The sequence below is a fragment of the Vanacampus margaritifer genome, chromosome 12 (assembly GCF_051991255.1).
Source record: "Vanacampus margaritifer isolate UIUO_Vmar chromosome 12, RoL_Vmar_1.0, whole genome shotgun sequence".
NCBI classification, from domain to species: Eukaryota; Metazoa; Chordata; class Actinopteri; order Syngnathiformes; family Syngnathidae; genus Vanacampus; species Vanacampus margaritifer.
Window position 1 is genome coordinate 5,406,438 of NC_135443.1, and position 20,113 is coordinate 5,426,550.

General features: G+C 36.9%; 1 protein-coding gene across 4 annotated transcripts in view; it reads left to right on the plus strand.

Moving 5' to 3' along the window:
- Positions 1 to 20,113, plus strand: part of LOC144061798 (cGMP-dependent protein kinase 1) — a 108,529-nt gene that overhangs the window by 24,890 nt on the left and 63,526 nt on the right. The window contains exon 1 of one of the 4 annotated variants that reach the window (XM_077582564.1): positions 10,177 to 10,287. The exons of 2 other annotated variants lie outside the window; for them this stretch is intronic. In XM_077582564.1, the coding sequence (XP_077438690.1) occupies positions 10,236 to 10,287 (52 nt within the window). In that variant the 5' untranslated portion in view covers positions 10,177 to 10,235. Of the gene's footprint in view, positions 1 to 10,176; positions 10,288 to 12,772; positions 13,209 to 20,113 lie in introns of those variants that run through there. One more of the 4 variants, XM_077582563.1, reaches the window with a different exon arrangement.

A 20,113-nucleotide genomic window follows, 5' to 3' on the forward strand; every position in this document is an offset into this window, starting at 1 on the left:
TTATACATTTAGAACAGATATAAAATTTGCGATCAATCGTGAGTTAACTATTGAAGTCATGCAATTAATTACGACTATTTTTTGTTGTTGCCTGACACCCCTAATAAGAATATATGAATATATAAAATATATATTATAATAATAAAATAAAATATCTGCGATTGGCTGGCAACCAGTTCAGGGTGTTCCCCGCCTACTGCCCGAAGCCAGCTGGGAGAGGCTACAGCGCCCCCTATGACCCTTGTGAGGACAAGCGGTTAAGAAAATGGATGGATGGAAAATATATGAACGATAAATGAATGATAATCAATAAAATGTAATATATAATTCAATTTTTTATAATCATTTTAATCCAGTCAGAATTATGCAAGTGCAGAACTGACATTCTTTGGAATTTCAGTTAGGAAATTTTCAGAGGCACATGTTGATGAAAAATATTCCAGTTCTACCTTTTAGTGCCTAACCTTTTTGTACAATTTCCGACTAAAGTCTCCTGAGAAAAGCGTGATCCGGGGCAATCAGGGTAGTTTGCATGAATCATCGAGTGAGATCAGACGAGCCAGAAAGGATGCTCGCTCGCCGCTTTGATGAGGCGGGTCCATAATGAACTTTTGTTGTATCATTATTTTGTTTGCCCACATGGATCTTGTTTGAAAAACAGATCCTAAGTCAACGCAAAAGTGTTTCTATGGCGACAGGAGCCTCAAGCAGCCGGGACAGGTGGCTAATGATGCTAAGTAATAGAGTACTGTATTGACAATAAAACAGCCAGACCGTCACCATTAAACATAATCAAATGCAAGCACGTAGTATGCAAATAGACCCGAAAACCAAATGACACCTGTACTCCGGTACCATGTCGCAGCTGACAGTGCGAACAGTAACGCGTGAACTGGCGGACTCTAATCCAGAGCACTGGGAAAAGAGATTTAAGGATTTGTTTGGATGGCGTTAATACAGTGCAAGACTGGGCACGGGCCAAACATTTGCAAAGTGAACACGATGGCTTCAATTGCTGCAGCTGGGGATTTTCTTTGGCAAAGGACTCGTAGAAAGAAAAAAAAAAAGGGCAGAATAATGAGCTTCCATGGCAAGTTGAAACTAAGCAAAGAGACAAATTGTAAACACGCAGAAATGTTCTCATAAACAGCTACTATAACGAGGCACTGTTGCGAAAACTTTGCTCATTTGTTGTCTGTGAATGAAAGTTTTCTCAAATGGACACGACGACTTAAATCTAATGTTTGTTTTGTGTAACTGTAAACAGATCTGTTATATTGTTTTATATTTATGGCCTAGAAATGTTTTTTTTTTAAAATATATATATTTTTATTTTTTTATTATTTTTATTATTTTTCCTGGAGAGCTCAGTATTGTAAAAATAGATTTTTTTTTTATTTAGTTTTTTTGTATTTTTTAAATACTTTTAATAATTTAAAAAATAAATAAATATTTTTTTTAAATAAAAAGAGATATTAAAATAATCGATTTTTGCTTTTTTGAATCGATATCAGGCTCAAAAAGGAAAATCGATTCAATATCAATTATTCGATTTTTATTTTTAAACCCAGCCCTAATTACAGTATTTCCAAAAAATAGTGGCTGCCTGCGAAAATAAATGCCTTCCTCAAATATATATTTTTGTTTTTCATATCACAAAGACAACAAATGCTATTTCAGTTCACAGACGCTATTGTTCACACATTGATGTATTGGACCTATTTGAACTCATTTGCTAACCAAATCAGCAGCACCAAAGCACGCTGTTCATATGAGGTTTGGAGTCTTAGCTACCGCATGCAGTAAATGAGTATTTATGAATCATCTTTTGTAATGTGAGGACAAATGACGTCATCCCTCCACATTCTATAAACATCCCCGTTCGTTGAAGATTCTTCAATTGTTAGTCTATACGTCTCCTGTGATTGACTGGCAACCGGTCCATCATCATCTGGGATAGGCTTTAGTTCACACCCGTGACCGAATGAAGACAAGTGCTATAGAAACTAGATCAATGAAATAACCATTCCAATCAGAGGTGATTCCAATCTTAGACCAAGCTAATCCTTTTATCTCCACAGGCACAAAGAACTGATTTACAACTTCGCTTTGTGTTTTAGTTTTAGTTACTCACCCTTAAAAAAGTTTTTTAAGCTAAAGAGTAGTATTAGTTTTGGGGATTTATGTTGCAGCGTAAGAATAAAACAAATACATTCCATGGGCAAAGGTGTCTGCAGTCGTACCGCCGATACTGAATTATGCATGTTGTCTTTTAGAGAGGCTGGCTGGCGGCTTGCCCTCGCGCACATTTTACTAGCTGGAGTAAGCGAGGAGGCAGAGCGGGCGAGCGGGCGGGGCGGGAAATAGAGCGCCGAGTGTGTACAAGTGGAGTGCTCACTGTACATTGACAGTTTCTATGCCCAGCTTCCATATTCAATGCGGTCATTGATGCTCAGAGGACTTTCTTATTCAGCTCCAAGTGTTTCGGGGATTTGTGAAAACCTTCTGAGTTTGGCAGCTTTTCACTACAAAGTACCAATTATTTTTTATTTCTTTGACATACCTTCTGTAAAGGTAGCAATCTGACAGACGGCTAGAATTTAAGTGTGGGTTGATTTGAAAAGTTGCAAGAGTATAATTTAGAGGTGTCAGTTGATTATTTTTTTTTTTAATGGTAATTAATCGGATGACTTCAATAATTAACTGCCGTTTAATCGCACATTTTCTATCTAAATTTACAATAAAATGTATTTTTTTTCCCTAATTTAAATATTGTTGCATTTTTTTAAGTCATTGATACAGTAATTTTATAACAATTTTTAAAATATTAATGAATTAATTATGTACTGTAAAAAACGAGTGTGACTGATTTGTGTTTTTCTGTCACTACATATCATAATTGCATTTGTAACTTGTGAAATTATGCACATTTTGAAAAAACTTTCAAATACAACTTGACCCCAGTACACAAATATATGCATTGTTATTTAATTTATTACTGTTAAATTGTGTTTCACTGTACTCCTTTGCACAACGTTGAATGCTTTTATTTTGTTAAGTTCAAAACGGATGCGAATTTGTAAATAAATGACACAACTTTACTACAAAGGAGCCAGGAACGATCAACGTGTTTTTTTTCATATTAAGAGCAATTTAATTGAAACAAAAAGTAACGTGCGAAATTCTACATATTTTAAAATTGTAAAATATGACTTGACGCCAGTCCCCACAAATATATGCGGTATAATTTAATTTATTATAGCTAAATTGTGTTCTAGTGACTCCAGGATAAGTATTTTAATTTTTACATTGAAAAAAAAAAGTTTTTTTTTATGTCTTAGTTTTGGATCAAATTGAATTAAAAAGCATCTTAGTAGACTAATTGTACTTTGACTGTTCTCGGTTTCAAAGTTGAAAGTTTCAGGTGGATTTAAAAATCCAAATATTTCATTTGGACCAATAAGAGTGGAACTCACAGTTTCATAAGGTATTTTGAAATCTTATAAGGTAAGCAAAAACGGCATCAAACTTTTTGGTCTCTTGACATACTTGAATGAGACCTCTCATTTACATACATTACAGATTATGCTTGTACTGTTATGCAATATCTTGTGTCCAAAGTTTCAGATTTTAAAGATTTAAAGTCAACAAACACATTCGTATAATTTCATTCCCTCACCCGTCGAGGATGGGTTGGAGAATCGATAAGGAATCGCTAAATGACCGTCAATTCCCATCCAGCGCATTGATGTTCTTTTCAGTCAGGCACTGTCAGATGCTCAGGGCATTTTTAGCAGGTGTCATAGAAACTCTCCCGTCTCCTTGCGCGCTAAGTGAAGGCGGGATCTCTTTGTAAACGGACCGGTTGATTGTTTGGCTCATGGGAAGTCTCGTAGTTTTGGTTTGAAATAAATCTTTTGTGACAGCACTTTCAGGATTTTCTGGCACAGCTCTTACAAAACAGATGAATGGATGATTGAATACGTGCGGTTTCCTGGGATCTACCGGTGAATAACAATGAGGATATACCTGCTCACCACTTGCACTAAGCGCAGAGTTGAATACCTCTTTATATCGCGACACTCAAACAGCTGGTCGGAATTATTGTGTGCATCTTTAACTCATTCACTGCCATTGACGGGTATAGACGTCAAAAATTCATTTGAAGTATTTCTATTAGTTTCACATTTTTCCCTCTTTTGTTAACAAGAATATGAAAACCTAGTATTTTTTTTAGAACAGATATAAAAATTTGTGATTAATCGTGAGTTAACTAGTGAAGTCATGCGATTAATTACGATTAAAAATAGTACTCACCTGACGCCCCTAATTTTTAATAATATTTTCTTAAAAAAAAAGAAAAGATTATTATAAAAAAGAAGAAGAAATCAGGCGATTGCAATATGTAATCGTAATTAATTAACTCACGATTAACTCATTCACTGCCATTGACGCCTATAAACGTAAAAATAATAATTTATATTAATAATAATAATTTTATTTTAATAATAACTATTTCTATTAGTTTAAAAATTTTCCCCACTTTTGTTAAACCTAGACATTTTGTTTTTAATCATCTTTTTTTCTTTTTAAAGAAAAGAGTATTAAAATTTTAGGGGCGTAAGGGAATTAATTTTTTAAATTGTAATTAATCGCATGACTTAGTTAAATAGTTAACTCACGATTAATTACAAATTTTATATCTGTTCTAAATGTCCAATATTTTTTTCTCTCTAGGTTTTCATACTCTCGTTAACAAAATTGTGGGGGGGGGGGGGGGAATGTTAAACTAATAGAAATAGTTCAAATGAATTTTTGACGTCTATAGCCGTCAATGGCAGTGAATGAGTTAATCAGGTTCAAACAACATGTGGCAATTGAAAACCCCGAGTGTGTGTCGGCATTTTTCCTCATCTGTATATTTTGTCATAGGATCGTTCCTTTTGGCTTCCTCCCGCACCTTATCACATCTGTCACCTTGCACTCCAGCCTACGGGCTGAAAAGCAGACGTGGAAATTTATCTGTAATGACTTTAAGCGCTCATCATTTGCTGCGCTTGTAAACGTCTTGGTGTCTACGAGTCTTAACAATCGTGATCATAATTCCAGGCAGGGGAAAGGATGGCTGGCTTTGAACCTGTTGTCATTTCAGGGATTTTGCTCTCGGGCTTACTTTTTAGATTTGTGGTAGAGTTTGACCGGAAATACCCCAAAAGCTGAGGACAAATATCCTTTTTGTGTTGCCATCAAGTAATTGAATTTCACAAGTTACTTCATGTTAACGATTAGATAGCCCTTAATATGAAAAGACAAAAGCACTGAGTTGTCACCAATGTCTTACAAAGGCAATGATGCCATCTAGTGAAAGAAAAATGGCATAAATACAAATCAGTATCAACAACTCAATTGAATGAATTATTATGAAATTACTGCATCAATGACTACAAGAAGCAGCCATATTTCTATTAACCCCCCCCCCCCCCCCCCACACACACACACACACACACTTTAATGTGAAGAAGAGAATGAAAACAAAAAAAAGAGAGAACATAAAATTTACGATTAATCGTGAGTTAACTTTTGGTGTCATGCGATTAATTACGATTAAAAGTTTTAATCGCCTGACACCCCCAATACATATATAAAATGGATGAATTGATGGCTTGGTCAAATTTGATTGAGACGGTTGTAAAAAAAAAAAAGTCTTAAGTTGGACTTCCTTAAACCTTCTTAAATGTCTCCTAAAAGATTTCTTCCAAGGCTTCAGATGGGTCCTCTGTAATCTGTTACAAACCTTCGACGCAATCAGCGGCGCCACTAGAGTGTGACTGCGTGTCACGCAAGTGTGAAAAGGACACAATTTGTGAAGCTAATTAGAAGGAACACCTTTGGTTACCCCAACTACCGGCACTCTGCCGTTATTATCACTCTGTTCACGCGCTAATGATAAGGATCCCCCACCTCCGGATCCCCCACCTCCGGATCCCCCATCTCTTTTCGCGCGCTGATAAGCAGTATGAAAATAGCAAATGCTTGGGATTGCAGAAAGACAAGTGCACACGCACACAAAGCCGTCGCACTGTCACGGTTGCCTGGCAACTTAAGCGAAGTAGACCTTAAAAGTGTTGCGAGTGTTGCCTGCGCATTTTTGGGGGAAAAGCTTCTCAAAGTCGAGTGAGACTGACACACTTTGCTTTGATGGTCACCAGGGAACGCCGCTTCAAGTATTTGATTGTCAAAACCATTGGAGTGTCGTGTCCTGACATTACTTTATATATATATATATATATATATATATATATATTGATCAGATTCCGATTTTTGGGTGTGCGATTCGATTCAGAATCGATTTTTCGATTAAGAACGATTTTTGATTCAAAATGATTTTATTGACAATGATTTTTGCTTCAAAATGATTTTATTGACAATGATTTTTGCTTCAATTTATAGATGTTCAAGGAATCGTAACGATTTACTCCAGTCTGACTCGCTAATGCTAATTAGTGCTCTACTCGCACTTTTATCACTCAAAAGAACGTCTCCAAGCTGCAAAAAAACCCCCCCACAACTTTAATTGGAATAACTTGATCGTGACTTTTTCCTTCTACTCTCTAATGTGGCTACAACTTAACAGTGTGTCAGACCGCGTGGAACCACACTGCCCCTAAGTGGCCAAAGCGGGTACAGCATGAACAGCGCTCCCAATAAAGGGGAAGACAGTGTAAAATAATTTAAAGAAAATCGATTTGGGGATATTTAAAATTGATTCTGAATCGCATTAAATGAAAATCGTGTTTCTTATAAGAATATTTTTTTGGGGGCACACCCCTAATATATATATATATATATATATATATATATATATATATATATATATATATATATATATATATATATATATATAGGTTTATCAGGATTCCATTATGGAAAAGGGGGATGGGTGAGGAGAGTTTGGAATTGGAATGACACTCACCTGGTTATCTTGGCTTTGGTGTTTAACCCCCCCCCCCCCCCCCAAAAAAAAAAAACCCGCCATGCTGACTGCTGTGCATGTCCACTTCAATTGCCGGCAAAAGCCAAGGCACATTCTGGCAAAGAAACAAGAGCCGCATGTTATTAAATCCCAAGTTTGTTATTAAATCAAGCACACGTGGAATTATACTTCACTTCCAGTTCTGCGTGAACTGAACTGATTGTGTTTTGCTTCGCCGCTTGACCGACCGTTGATGCAAAATTCCGCCTTTTAAGAATGTATGTACTTTACTGCAGTGTTTGCTAACCTTTAGCAGATAATGATATAACGCCGATCTATTATCAATTTGGTCACAAATGTATTCACGTAATGTGGCATGCGGGCCTCATTAGAGTAACACAAAGCTGTTACAGGTGGATTCATAGGTTAATTGTACCTGCGGCCATTAAGAGGAATGACTGTCACTATACTGTATACTGCTGGCATAGATAGATGAACAGGATGATGATTTTAATTTTGTAGTAACTAAATAATCACTTCCACTTTCAATTAAGTGAAATTGGATAATTTACCCCACAGCGCTCCTGATGATCACTCACAGCACACAAATGTGCCGCAACACAGCGGTAGGGAATCACTAAAATGCTACGACACAACAAAAAAAAAGGATCACATCAATTAATAGTATCGTGACATTAAGCACTTTTTTCCAATGGCGCCCAATCTCATTATTTTCCATTCCAAAGGCAACCTGCCCCATCCTAATCATTTCAATTGCTTTGGTGATCCATTCTTTATGGGTCGCTGGCTTTTCAGCCATCCAGTTATTCATGAGCATCTCGTGTGTGAACAGGAGAGAAAGATTTTTTTTTTTTGCTCTCGGGAGGTGCGCTGCAAATAAGCGGATCTCCCGGGATACATGTTTGTGGCGTGGATGGAATGGCTGGAATTAGCGCTAATTATTACTTGCTTTGTTATGCCCAACTTCTTCTATCTTTGATTTTACTATTATAGTTCCTTCACCAGTACCGCATTTCATTTATTTATCGCTATCCGGCTAGCCCATTTTGTTGAGTTTTGATAGTGTAACACAATCTGTTAAGGATCTTAAATTGCCCAAGTTTTTTTTTTGGACAATGGTGGGCCCGCTTTGCATTTTTCCATATTTCATTCTAAGAAATATCTTCCTCTCGCTTATGTAGGTCACAAAAATTTCACGCACAAATTTGAAATGAATCATTGTCGCTTTTATTCATTTAGGTGTAGAAGTTATTTGAACTCATTCACTGCCATTGACGGCCATCGACGTAAAAAATTTATTTGAACTATTTCAATTAGTTGAACATTTTTTCCCCACTTTTGTTAACAAGAGTATAAAAACCTATATATTTTTATTGTACATTTAGAACAGATATAAAATCTGTGATTAATCGTGAGTTAACTAATAATATTATTATTATCATTATCACAGTCATGTGATTAATTACGATTAAAAATTGTAATCGCCTGACACCCCTAATTTTTAATGATCTTTTCCTTATATATATATATATGAAGATTATTAAGAATTTAAAAAAATATAAAAAAAGAAAAAAAAGAAAAAAGAAAAATTAGGGGCATCAGGCAATTGGTGTTAGCGTCTAAGCTAGCAACAATATTGAGCCAAGTAGTAACTTGGAGAAAGTAGCTCTGCTTTCTAAACTTGAAACAATTAATTCCTTCAAGAAACATATAAAAGCATATAAAAGAAAAATAATGAATTATTTTCCACATTGATGCAGATTTTTTTCAGATACTTTAGCCCCATGCTAATATTTGAATGCTGAACTAGCAGGGCCAAAACTGGACGTCAACAAGCTTGCTTTTTCATTTTGCCTCGTCATGTTCTTGTCACTTTACACTCACACACTCAAACAGGTACTTTGTTTTTTAATTCCAACTCCTCAAACGCCGTGAGACGGACACATTTCCCTCCATTTCACTCCGCCTTACATTTTCTACCCGCGTTGACCTCAATCTGTCCTCCTGTCACTCGCGTCCTCCACTCGCTCATCACCCTGTCTTTTTTTTTTTTTTCCTGTCCTCCGTCCAGCAATCTCGGGCTCATTTCCATCCTACTGTCCTCCGTCTTTGTTTGTCTCTCATTTTCTCCCGTCAGATAAAGGCCGAGGTGGCCTTTGTGTCAGCCGGTATGCCCATTTTTAGCTCCTGAGAGGCCGATGAATGGACCCCAGTGAAAGACGTAATTAGTAAGGATCCAAGAGCTCTGATACGCTTGGAGAGTTCTTCAACTTCACGCAGGGTAAATGTTTGCAGTTTAAGCATGCTTGAAGGGGACGTGTGATGGATTTTTTCACATATCAAAAGGTGTCCTCGTAGCATTTTTATTTTTTTTACATGCTTTCAATTCGTTTGAAATCTTACAATTAGATTTTTGTTATCCTGGCTCTCGCATTGTATATGAGCATCAAGTTAGCTGACTTTTTTTTTTTGACGAATTGATATTGTTTGGTTGAACATTTTGGTGTAGGCTGCTTTTGTTTTATGTGTGAATTTTCATTATCCTGATAACTGATCTCTCACTGTCACTTGGAAAAGACTGATCTTTTCCAGTCGAGCTGCCAAGTCATGGGCAAAGTACTACTCAGTGTGGGGACAGTATTATGTAAATTAGCTTCACTGTTACGTTAAAACCCATTAAAATTTTCCAACAGGGTATTCGCAGGAGCATTTTCAGCAATGGCAGCTCAGAAAAGCTTTACTGGGTTATTTAATTTAACATTTTAATGGTGGACAGGCAATCCAGAGACCAACTATTTGTATAGAAGTGATCAGTGGTGTAGTCCAGGGACTACGCGCGTATATACCTACTTCTTTTTCAGTCAATTTGCGTCTACCCACTTCTTAATCCTCCTGGATGCGTTGTTTTTGTGAACCATTCAGCCATGGCCACTGATCTGTATATATTACTGGATGTGCTCTACCATAGCCGGGCTCTGCTATCGGCTATCCAGGTGTATGTACAGATCAGTGGGCATGACCCACCCTCCGCTGCCTCTAACTGGCTGGCCCGCACTCGCTGTCTTATTGGTTAATGAAAGGCATGAGAATTGATGCCCCTATCAGAAAATGAGTAGGGCGGGTCATGCCGAGAACTTTATTTCTAACGGGTGGGTGTCAATGCCACTCGAGTTGATTGACAGGTCGCTCTGTCTCCTGCGTGAGGCAGAAATAAATAAACGTCTTTCCAGTGAGTGACGGCATGCAGGCTATCCGGACATACATTGTAAATACAATGAAAACATCATTCAGGGGTAAGTTTTAAAGTTGTTTCCAAATAAATCATTGTTTTAACGTGGAAATATCACTGTACAGAGAAGTTTTTTTGCCGCCAATATATTGTAGTTAAACTGCGTTTTGGCTAGTCGAATGTTATGAAATGTTATCCTAACGTTAGCAACTTAGCCCTAAACTAGCTAGATTAGGATCATGTAGGGCAGTGGTAAATAAATAAGTGTGCAATAATTATCAACATCAACAAGTCCTCCTTGGGATCATGCTACTAGTTGGTTTTCAAAACAAATAATTGAGTTAACTTTAAATAAAGCAGAAACTGAAAAAAAGCCAAGATGGTTTCTTGCATGTATGCTACTTAAAAAAAAAATATATATATTCAATATATATATATATATATATATATATATATAATATATATATTAATTACGATTGAAAATTTCAATAAAAAAATAAAAATAAAAGATTATTAAAATTTAGGGGCGTCAGGAGATTGAATTTTTTAATCGTAATTAATTGCACGACTTCACTAGTTAACTCACGATTAATTGCAAATTTGATATCTGTTCTAAATGTACAATAAAAAAAAACTCTAGGTTTTCATACTCTTGTTAACAAAAGTGGATATATATTTTTAAACTAATAGAAATAGTAAAAATATTTTTTTTTGCGTCTATAGCCGTCAATGGCAGTGAATGAGGTTTTCTGCCACTCGGATTATTGAAGCAAAGTAAGAAGTGACATCTCTTGTCTTCATCATTTCTGTTCATCTGACGGGTGGAGAATACTTCGACTTACACCGTCACAAAAAGTCCAAAATCAATATCATAATTTCGACTGCTGACACTTGCGAGAGCCGACCGGCAGTCTGTGTCACTCGGGTTGGTTTCACCTTTTTGCATCATTCTTTGGGATTTGTGAAACCACTCCAATTCCGACATTTACAGCTTTGAGGCCCAATGTCTGTGTTTTGCCACATTGCGGTGCCGGGAGAGTTGGGAAAGCATCCAATGTCACTTAATTGCCCCCAAATGTTTCTTTATTTACTAGAATTAATTTATTTTTGTTCTTCTGTCAATGCTGATACACTGAGTTGATTAGCTCACTTTTTCTCTTAGCCGCATCCCAATTGGGCTTGAATTATGAAAATAGTATTTTCATTTCTTACTTCTTCCCAGCTCATTAATATTACATTATTCACTGCTCTTTTTTATTTTTATTTTATTTTTTTTGTGTTTGTGCTCATTTAAGACTTCGGCTTATATCCATAATTCTAAGAACATGGCACTTCTTTGATCAGAAGGAATGACGCATCCTAAAATTGCGCTTAGTGTCACAACTTCGCCTGAAAACTTTTGACTCATTGGCTCTTCCGTAAGAATATAATTTCACTTGAGCCGATGCGGCTATAAATATCTTTGTGTCTGTTTATTTTGTTTTAGAAGGATCTAATGGTTGTTTACGGCGTTGATACTGGGGTGTGTTTGCGGTTTCTTAAAGCAACAATCTGTTGCAGCATCTTGTTGCTACGGCAACCACAGATAATCTGCTTTTATCAGATCTGTAGTCTGTGTTGTTACTAACAATGTCATAACTTTTGCTTTTACTATCATGCTCTAGCCTGGCAGTGATTTACTTGACTGACTGCAGGGAAAGTCGTTTGAAAAAAGAAAAAAAATCTTTAGTGTTCTGAACTCCTATTTCCATGCCAGTAGGTCTGCATGGATGTTGCTAGTGCCGCAATGCATCTGGCAAAACAAGCGTAGTCAGCCAGATTCTTAACTCATTTGCTCCCAAAAACGTTTAAGTACGTTCTATTTTAAATATTACCATGCTCCCAAAGACATATTTATACGTTTAAAAAAAAAAAAAAAAAAAATGCTAGAGCATACAGGAGGCTTTGAGGCAGCCTCTGAACTGAAGAGGGACCCTTGAAGAAGGGTAGTTATTACAAAAACGGCCAGCAGGTGGCAACAGAGTATAAGAGATCAACCAGGGTCATGTTGCAAAGACTTTTAAACTGATTTGTGAATAATGATGAAACTTAGCTTTATTCTAATGCTAATTGGTGCAAAATGGAAACAGATAGAAACATACTTTCTTTTAGTAGGTTTTCACGTTTTCGTAGCAATAGAACACAATATTCTGTGGGCCTTGCAAAATCAGTCAAAATCCAGTAAAACAGCCGGTTGCAAAGGGGGTTGAATGAGTTAACAATCGATTTTTACAGAATATTATTTTTATTTTTCCTAGCCTTTATTAACTCTTGTCGACAAGCCTTCAAGCAAATAAAACGTTTTTCTTTAAATAGTTATTTTTCTACACCCCATTTTTTTTTTTTCATGCTTTAAGATTTCATCATTTTCTGTAAAGGTGAAAACAAATCAATCCTGTGATTTTCTGCTTTAAAGCGCTTACTTTCATGCGTGTGAATAAACAAGCAATTTCTATGATCTTTCATCTATCAAAGACAGCAGATGGGGATTCCTCTGAAGCCTTTTCAGCTTCTGCTGAATAGCGCCCGCGTCTGACCCAAAGAGATTGCAACGCTCGCCGTTCGGCTCATTTTTGAGAAACCCTTCAAACTGTCACAAGGAAGGTGATTTAAGGTGATTCCGTGAGGTCACCAACTTGAGGTGCATTGTGCCACACGCGTATAGTAAGCCTCGGGCCATTCATCACCAGGACAAAAACAATGTTGTACATGGTACGCTATCAGCTCTTTTGTGACTCCGCTCGATGGGGATAAGATTGGCTGATCCGGGTGGCGGCGGAAGGTCCGGCAGGGATGACGTGTCAGCATGTACACTTCATTATCCTCCGTGGGATTTCAATTCCCCAGCATCCTGTTTCATGATGTTCACCAGCACCCCCATAGCCAAACAACAGTGGGAGGGGGAGAAAATTCGGACCCGCCAATGTTACGGCCTCAGTGTGAATGGTGAGTTTGATGCGCTTTTCTCACGGGTTATTTTACTGCTTAACCCTTTAGGGAAGTAGATGGAATTTAAACTGGGGTACAAATGACATGTAAGATAAAAGCGCCTCGTGGTTTCTCACAGCCAATCTTTCATCCAAATGTCCGTCCATCCGTTTCTTTATAGCGCTTATCAAAGTAAAATTGTAAATTCACTTTCATTTTGAGTTACAGTAATTTAAAGTTCAAGAACACTTGAACCCGGGAGCCCGGGAGGTGTGAATTTTTGATGCAAGTTGAAAGTACCCTGCATTCATTTAGATGGAAAAGTGGAACGAATGATATCCAATGGAAAAATGCAAAAAAATAAACAAATAAAACCAATAACCGATTCTAAAAATATTCAATAGCGACAACCCTGTGATATATCATTCAATACATAATAGTGTTACAATATGTTCTTTGTAGTCAATTAATCAGACTCGAGTAAATCATCTCATCAAAGCGACAATTGTACAGTCACAAAACATCTTTTTTTTTTTTTTTTTTTTCTGGAGTTTTTCAGTATTGTTCATTTGGTAATTTTACCGATTTGACATGTCATCATCACTGCTCTCTTTTTTTTTTTTTTTTTTTGTATGTGTATGTGCGTGTCACAAAACATCTTCACCTGGTTTCATTTCCTTAAGTAGCATTCAAATGAAGGAGCAAGCAGCTGCTCATGTTGCTTATACTGCTGAGATATTTTTAGCACCCGCGAGAGATAAAGTCAACCCAAAAGACAGCGGCTCTCTGGAAGGCCTCCACAATCCCATGTGATCTTGATACAGGAGTGGAGTGGGGGGGGGGGGTTGTAGGGGGGAAGTAGTTTCAGTGGTGTGTCCCGATGTCCCGCCATGTGGAGCGGCATGCTGCGCGCATTCAAATGATCCGCCGAAGGCAAAACCCCGCATCCTCAGGATGGGGTCGAAAGATGGCATGCTGAGACACATCCAGCGTGGGAACAAACAAAAAAAAAAAAAATCAAATGATGTTCATTATACATGCGGAATTTTATGCATTTTTCATTCCATCATCCTGCTCCATATTTGACTTTTGTCCACAGCTGTGTAGTTACTCGCACCTCAGACCCTCTAGCCAGCGGATGTGTTTATTTGCCTGTAGCGCTATTTGCATAGGATTTGAATAACTCTTTCCGACGACAGGTGAGCTGGAAGCTTCTGCACCCAACGCTGTCATAAAGCAAGCCTTATTGAGATGCTAAAAAAAAAAGAGAGAAATAAGAGCCAAACCTTCCCGCGTTTGATGAACTCGTTCTTTTTAGAAGAGCAGCATTCATCAAATTCAATGCCGCCATTCACTGAAAGCATTCCGGCGAGGTCCAAAACCGGCATCCTCCTCTGACTTCAATAATTAATGCCATGATTCTACACAGGAAATTAATAGTTTTGTGCAGAACAACTTGAAAATACCCTGGCGTTTATCCTCGCACAGATCCAGTCTCGGCCATGTTGTTATTACAGCCTTGCTTGCTTGAGTCGTGTCCTTTTCAAAAGGTCGACAATTATCCGACGATTATAAGCCGTGGATCCATTCTTGTTGAAGCAAACATTGACAAATGTTTTCTCTTCCTGTCACTTGAACACCGTGCTCAAATGTTTACCTGACACTGACACGAAAAGTGGTACAATTAGAGCTTTCCCAGTGATTTGCCACAGACGTAAAGGTAGGATGAAAATGTATTTGCCTGCCCTTTTAAGCTCAAACTGGGTATGATTGCCAAAGATTGCTTGAGTGGTCCGTGACAAAGGGGTGGAAGCTACAATTCATACCCTACACGCTAATAATCATTTGAATAATCGTGATTATTATTTTTTTTTCCGTAATCGAGCAGCCGTACACCTGATGAAGTCCTTTTTTGTGTTTTTGGGACATTATCTTGTTGCATGATAAAGCTTCTCCCAATGATCCCAATCCCAATTTGGATGCATTTTTCTCTAAATTGCCAGACAAAATGGTTTTGTTAACTTCAAAAGTTATTCTGCTGCGGCAATCGGCAAAGTCTGCTTTGGTAGAGGACTACAGAAATTGGAGAATATTTACTGTTGAGACGCTGCAATTCCGATTGTTTGAACAGTCGGAAATTAAAAGAGGAATCTAAACTTTCGCATTAGAAGCCGCTGTAGTTAGTTGGCAGCCCCTGGTTGTCATGGTAACGGAAGCCAGATTCGCCATTGGCCCGGCAGTGTACAATTGCTCACTTGCATGAGACGGGAAAAGCCGTTTCAAATGGGCTCATTTCAGAAAGACAAGAAATATGTTGTCATGTTTTAAATCCTAAAAAAACTTATTAACTCATTCATTGCCATTGACGGCTATAGATGTCAAAAATTCATTTGAACTATTTCTATTAGTTTAACATTTTTTTCCACTTTTGTTAACAAGAGTATGAAAACACAGAGAAAAAAAATTGTACATTTAGAACAGATATAAAATTTGTGATTAATCGTGAGTTAACTAGTGAAGTCATGCGATTAATCACGATTAATCTTTTCTTTTTCTTTATATATATTTAAAAAAAAAAAGTTTTTAATCTTGTTTTTTTATTTAATTTTTTATTTTAAGAAAAGATTATTAAAAATTAGGGGCGTCAGGCGATTAAATTTTTTAATCATAATTAATCCCATTACTTCACTAGTTAACTCAATCAATCACTTTATTTCATAAATTTTTAAAAGAAAAAAGACAATAAAAAGCCAAATTCAAATTCCAAGTAAAGCAAAAGAATGAAAGGGGACAGAAAGAAGTAAAACTTGTTTTGTCTGCCCCTGATCAACTAAAAACAAAACAAACAAAAAACGTACAATTAATCACAAATTTTATATCTGTTCTAAATGTACAATTAAAAAAAAACGTTTTCTAGGTTTTCATACTCTTGTTTACAAAAGTGGGGAAAAATGTTAAACTAATAGAAATAGTTCAAAATGTTGACGTCTATAGCCATCAATGGCATTGAATGAGTTACTGTCTTCTTTATAAAGAAAAGTGTCAAGGGTACAAAGGCAAGCACTTTAGTACTTTAGAAGGTACAATTATGCCATTTCTTTTTGGCAGCGTAAGAAGCTGCGACGATGATTTGTTCAAAGTAGAGATGAAGCCTTTTTTACTTTTACTTTCACTCCACTAAAGCATCGCCTGGGCTGCAATTCAGTCAAATTGTTGACTTTCAACACAAAACCGGAGCTGTTAGCGTCTACATAATTAAATCTGCAAGAATGCCGACAAATGGCTTGGAATGCGTCAAAACAACCCTCGTTGAAAACGGCGGCGTTTCATACAAGTAGTGAAATCCAGCAAGACGGCGTTAACATCCTCGCCCCGCGGCCAAGGCCGCTAAGCGAGCGCGTTCTGCAAGGCGGACCGTAAAGCCAATAGGCTGAAAAGCCACGACTCCCTCAGCTGCAGGCTCCGCTCATGTTTGTTGTATCCCCGCGGACATTTCTTTTAGAGCCCCATTAAACTAATCTCGGTGCTGAACCTCCCAGATCTTGGGAAGGATGTCAATCATGTTTCCTCAGAGACAAGCACAAACAATGTTCTCACACCATCATTTCGTTTGACAGACCAAACCATCATGGATGACTAAAAATTGAAATCAAGATAAAAAGCAAATAAATGACTTACAGCAACTGCCCAACAACTTGGCCTCATTGGTCGCAGCCTTTTGATGTTCTTTTTTTATTTCAATTTTTAGTCATCATGGACGACAAAAAATTGAAATCAAGATAAAAAGCAAATAAATGATTTACAGCAACTGCCCAACAACTTGGCCTCATTGGTCGCAGCATTTTGATGTTCTTTTTTTTTTATTTTTTATTTCAATTTTTAGTCATCATGGACGACAAAAAATTTAAATCTAGATAAAAAGCAAATAAATGACTTGCAGCAACTGCCCAACAACTTGGCCTCATTGGTCGCAGCATTTTGATGTTCTTTTTTTATTTTTATTTTTCTTTATTTCAATTTTTAGTCATCATGGACGACAAAAAATTAAAATAAAGATAAAAAGCAAATAAATGATTTACAGCAACTGCCCAACAACTTGGCCTCATTGGTCGCAGCATTTTGATGTTCTTTTTTTATTTTATTTTTATTTTTCTTTATTTCAATTTTTAGTCATCATGGATGACAAAAAATTGAAATAAAGATAAAAAGCAAATAAATGACTTACAGCAACTGCCCAACAACTTGGCCTCATTGGTCGCAGCATTTTGATGTTCTTTTTTTTATTTTAATTTTTTTTTATTTTTCTTTATTTCAATTTGTAGTCATCATGGATGACAAAAAATTGAAATAAAGATAAAAAGCAAATAAATGATTTACAGCAACTGCCCAACAACTTGGCCTCATTGGTCGCAGCATTTTGATGTTCTAACAGAGCTTTTTTTGTTTTATTTTCCTTCCCATTTCAATTAAATTGCAGCATGACAACTAATTTTTCCATTTCTATTCATCACATGACCTAACTCTTCTCCATTCCTTTGGGCATAAACAGTCGAGTCTATCACATGCTTAAAGCTCAATCGATTCTCAAAGGCTGACCTCGAAAAATTAAACCTCACAATGAGTTTTCTTTTTACTCTTTTCTGCGAAATAACATCAGCCACTTGCAGAGGGGGGACCGCATGAATGCTTTCAGTATCTCCTGAAAGAAACGGCGTATGAAATCATCGATATAATACTTGACTAAAACGTGTTGAGAGGGGGCCTAAGGCAGGTTACGCGCCGTCATTGCCGTATTTGTGGACGTGAGTGTGTAGCAAATGTGTCACTTTACTGCTTTACTTGATTTAAAGAGGAACTACTGTAAGTTCAACCAGAAGTTTCTTTATTACTTACTTTCAGCAGATGCCGACAACCTCGCTTAACATAAAAATACTTTATTGGAAGTGCATTTTATGAATAAAGTTTTTTTTTAATAAATAAAAGCAGCCCAAATGTTTCTTCAAATTTGATGTATTTTTAGAACCCAATGCTAGATAATACCCTGTCGACAGTAATGAGAGTACAACCAACCTTAATATTTTCATCTTTAGCTGTCACAAAGTACCACAAATCTTATGTTACTCACTTCTACAGCCTCGTGACAATTATCAAATATTGCATTCTCTGAAGATGCCACGGGTTAGTGGTGGGGTGAGAGATTGTGGACCCGAATGGAAGGAAAACACGGTAAAGACAGGGACGGAAATAAATGTGAAATGTTTATTCAAACCAAGATAAGATAAACACGATTCAATTTGATACCGATTAATCCCGATACAAATCTATAAATTGCTTATTGCGATTTTTAAAAAAAGGCAAATTTAGAAAATGCTAATCAGCAAACTTGTACATGTACACTGTAAAATTTGTAGGAAAATGTATTTATCTGAAAATTCAGGCTTATTATAACTGAGCCACTGCATTTAACTCTTTGACTGCCAAAAACGTTAAATAACGTTTAGTAAAATCCTATGGAGGAGTGCCAAAGACGTTAAAAGACGTTTGTTTCAAAACAGAGGTAAAACTAACCATTTTCTATTGTTGATTACTCAGAAACGGAATAAGGTAGAAACAAACTTTTTTTTCTGATGAAAGATGAGAGTTCAATCTTTCATTTGGTAGTATGTGTGTTTCCATAGTCCAAACACATAATTTTCTGTGGACCTTGAAAGATCAGTCGAAATGCTTAAATCGGCTGGCACTGGCGACATCCCTTTTCTGAAAACGTCTGGCAGTCAAAGAGCTAACAAACAGGTTGCAGTCTGTTTCATGTTTGAACAGCACTGAAATAAAATATTAAGGCTTAATGTTCCATTAATATAACATTCTTCCATGTTTAATGTGTGAATCCTAACCCTAAGTAAGACGTTTTGTTGAATATTCCCATAAAAAATGGATGTTTAAAAATCGAATCGATTTGAGAATCGCGCGCTGTAATATCGCGATATATCGCCGAATCGATTTTTTTCAAGTAACACTTTAGAATGAATGTAAGAATGAAGTAACGCATTACATACATCAGTGGTCAGCAAAAGCAAAAAAAATAAAAATTACTCTGTTGTCTTGCATTTGGCTCGACAGGACTGAAATTAAGATACATTGGATTGCCTGTTGTGTTGATGATTTTATATTAAAACCCCTTCAGTGAATAGTCAAGCTCATAAAAGATTTATAAGAACAGTGCTGAAGACCATTTTAATAGCATACCTGCTGCTACATGAGTGGAAAAGATTTTATTTTATTTTTTTTCGGTATGACTCGGGCACAAAATTGAAGATAAACGAGTGCAATCAAAACAGCAGGGGGGTCGACCAAAATATAGTTACACATTCAAAGAGGTGACAATTGCCTCTCTTGTGTACCGCAACATGGAATGATGCATACAAAGACATAAAAAAGCTTTTTTTTTTCTCCTCTCCAGTTTTTCTAACAAGATCAAGCAATCAAAACTCTTTCCCGCAGAGGTTGCCTCGAAATGTTTTCTTCGAGTTTGTGCTTTGTGAATCATTGCAGTCATTTGAATTCCCGCTAGTACACCGCGTTTCCACGAAAGAGTGCATCCTGTGTGAGCCCCCGTCTAAAGGCGGAGGAAAAGTGTGCGGATCAAGTGTTTCTTCGTGAGGTTTTAGTGTCGAGGCTCCGTGGTAATTGGAGTATATTACTTTTAATGAGCACTTGCTCGCCAATGACTGTCAAGAGATGAGCGTCTTGAATAAGAATACTCAGCGTAAACATATGGTAATTGCTCAAGCAAGTGGTAATATTATCTTACTGAGGCGTCTTACATTTACTAACTCATTAAGTACAAGCCGCAAAAGACTAATTATCAGTGGCAGTAATTGGCGTCATGATGATTTTTTTTTTTTAACTCCAGTCGCCTTCCC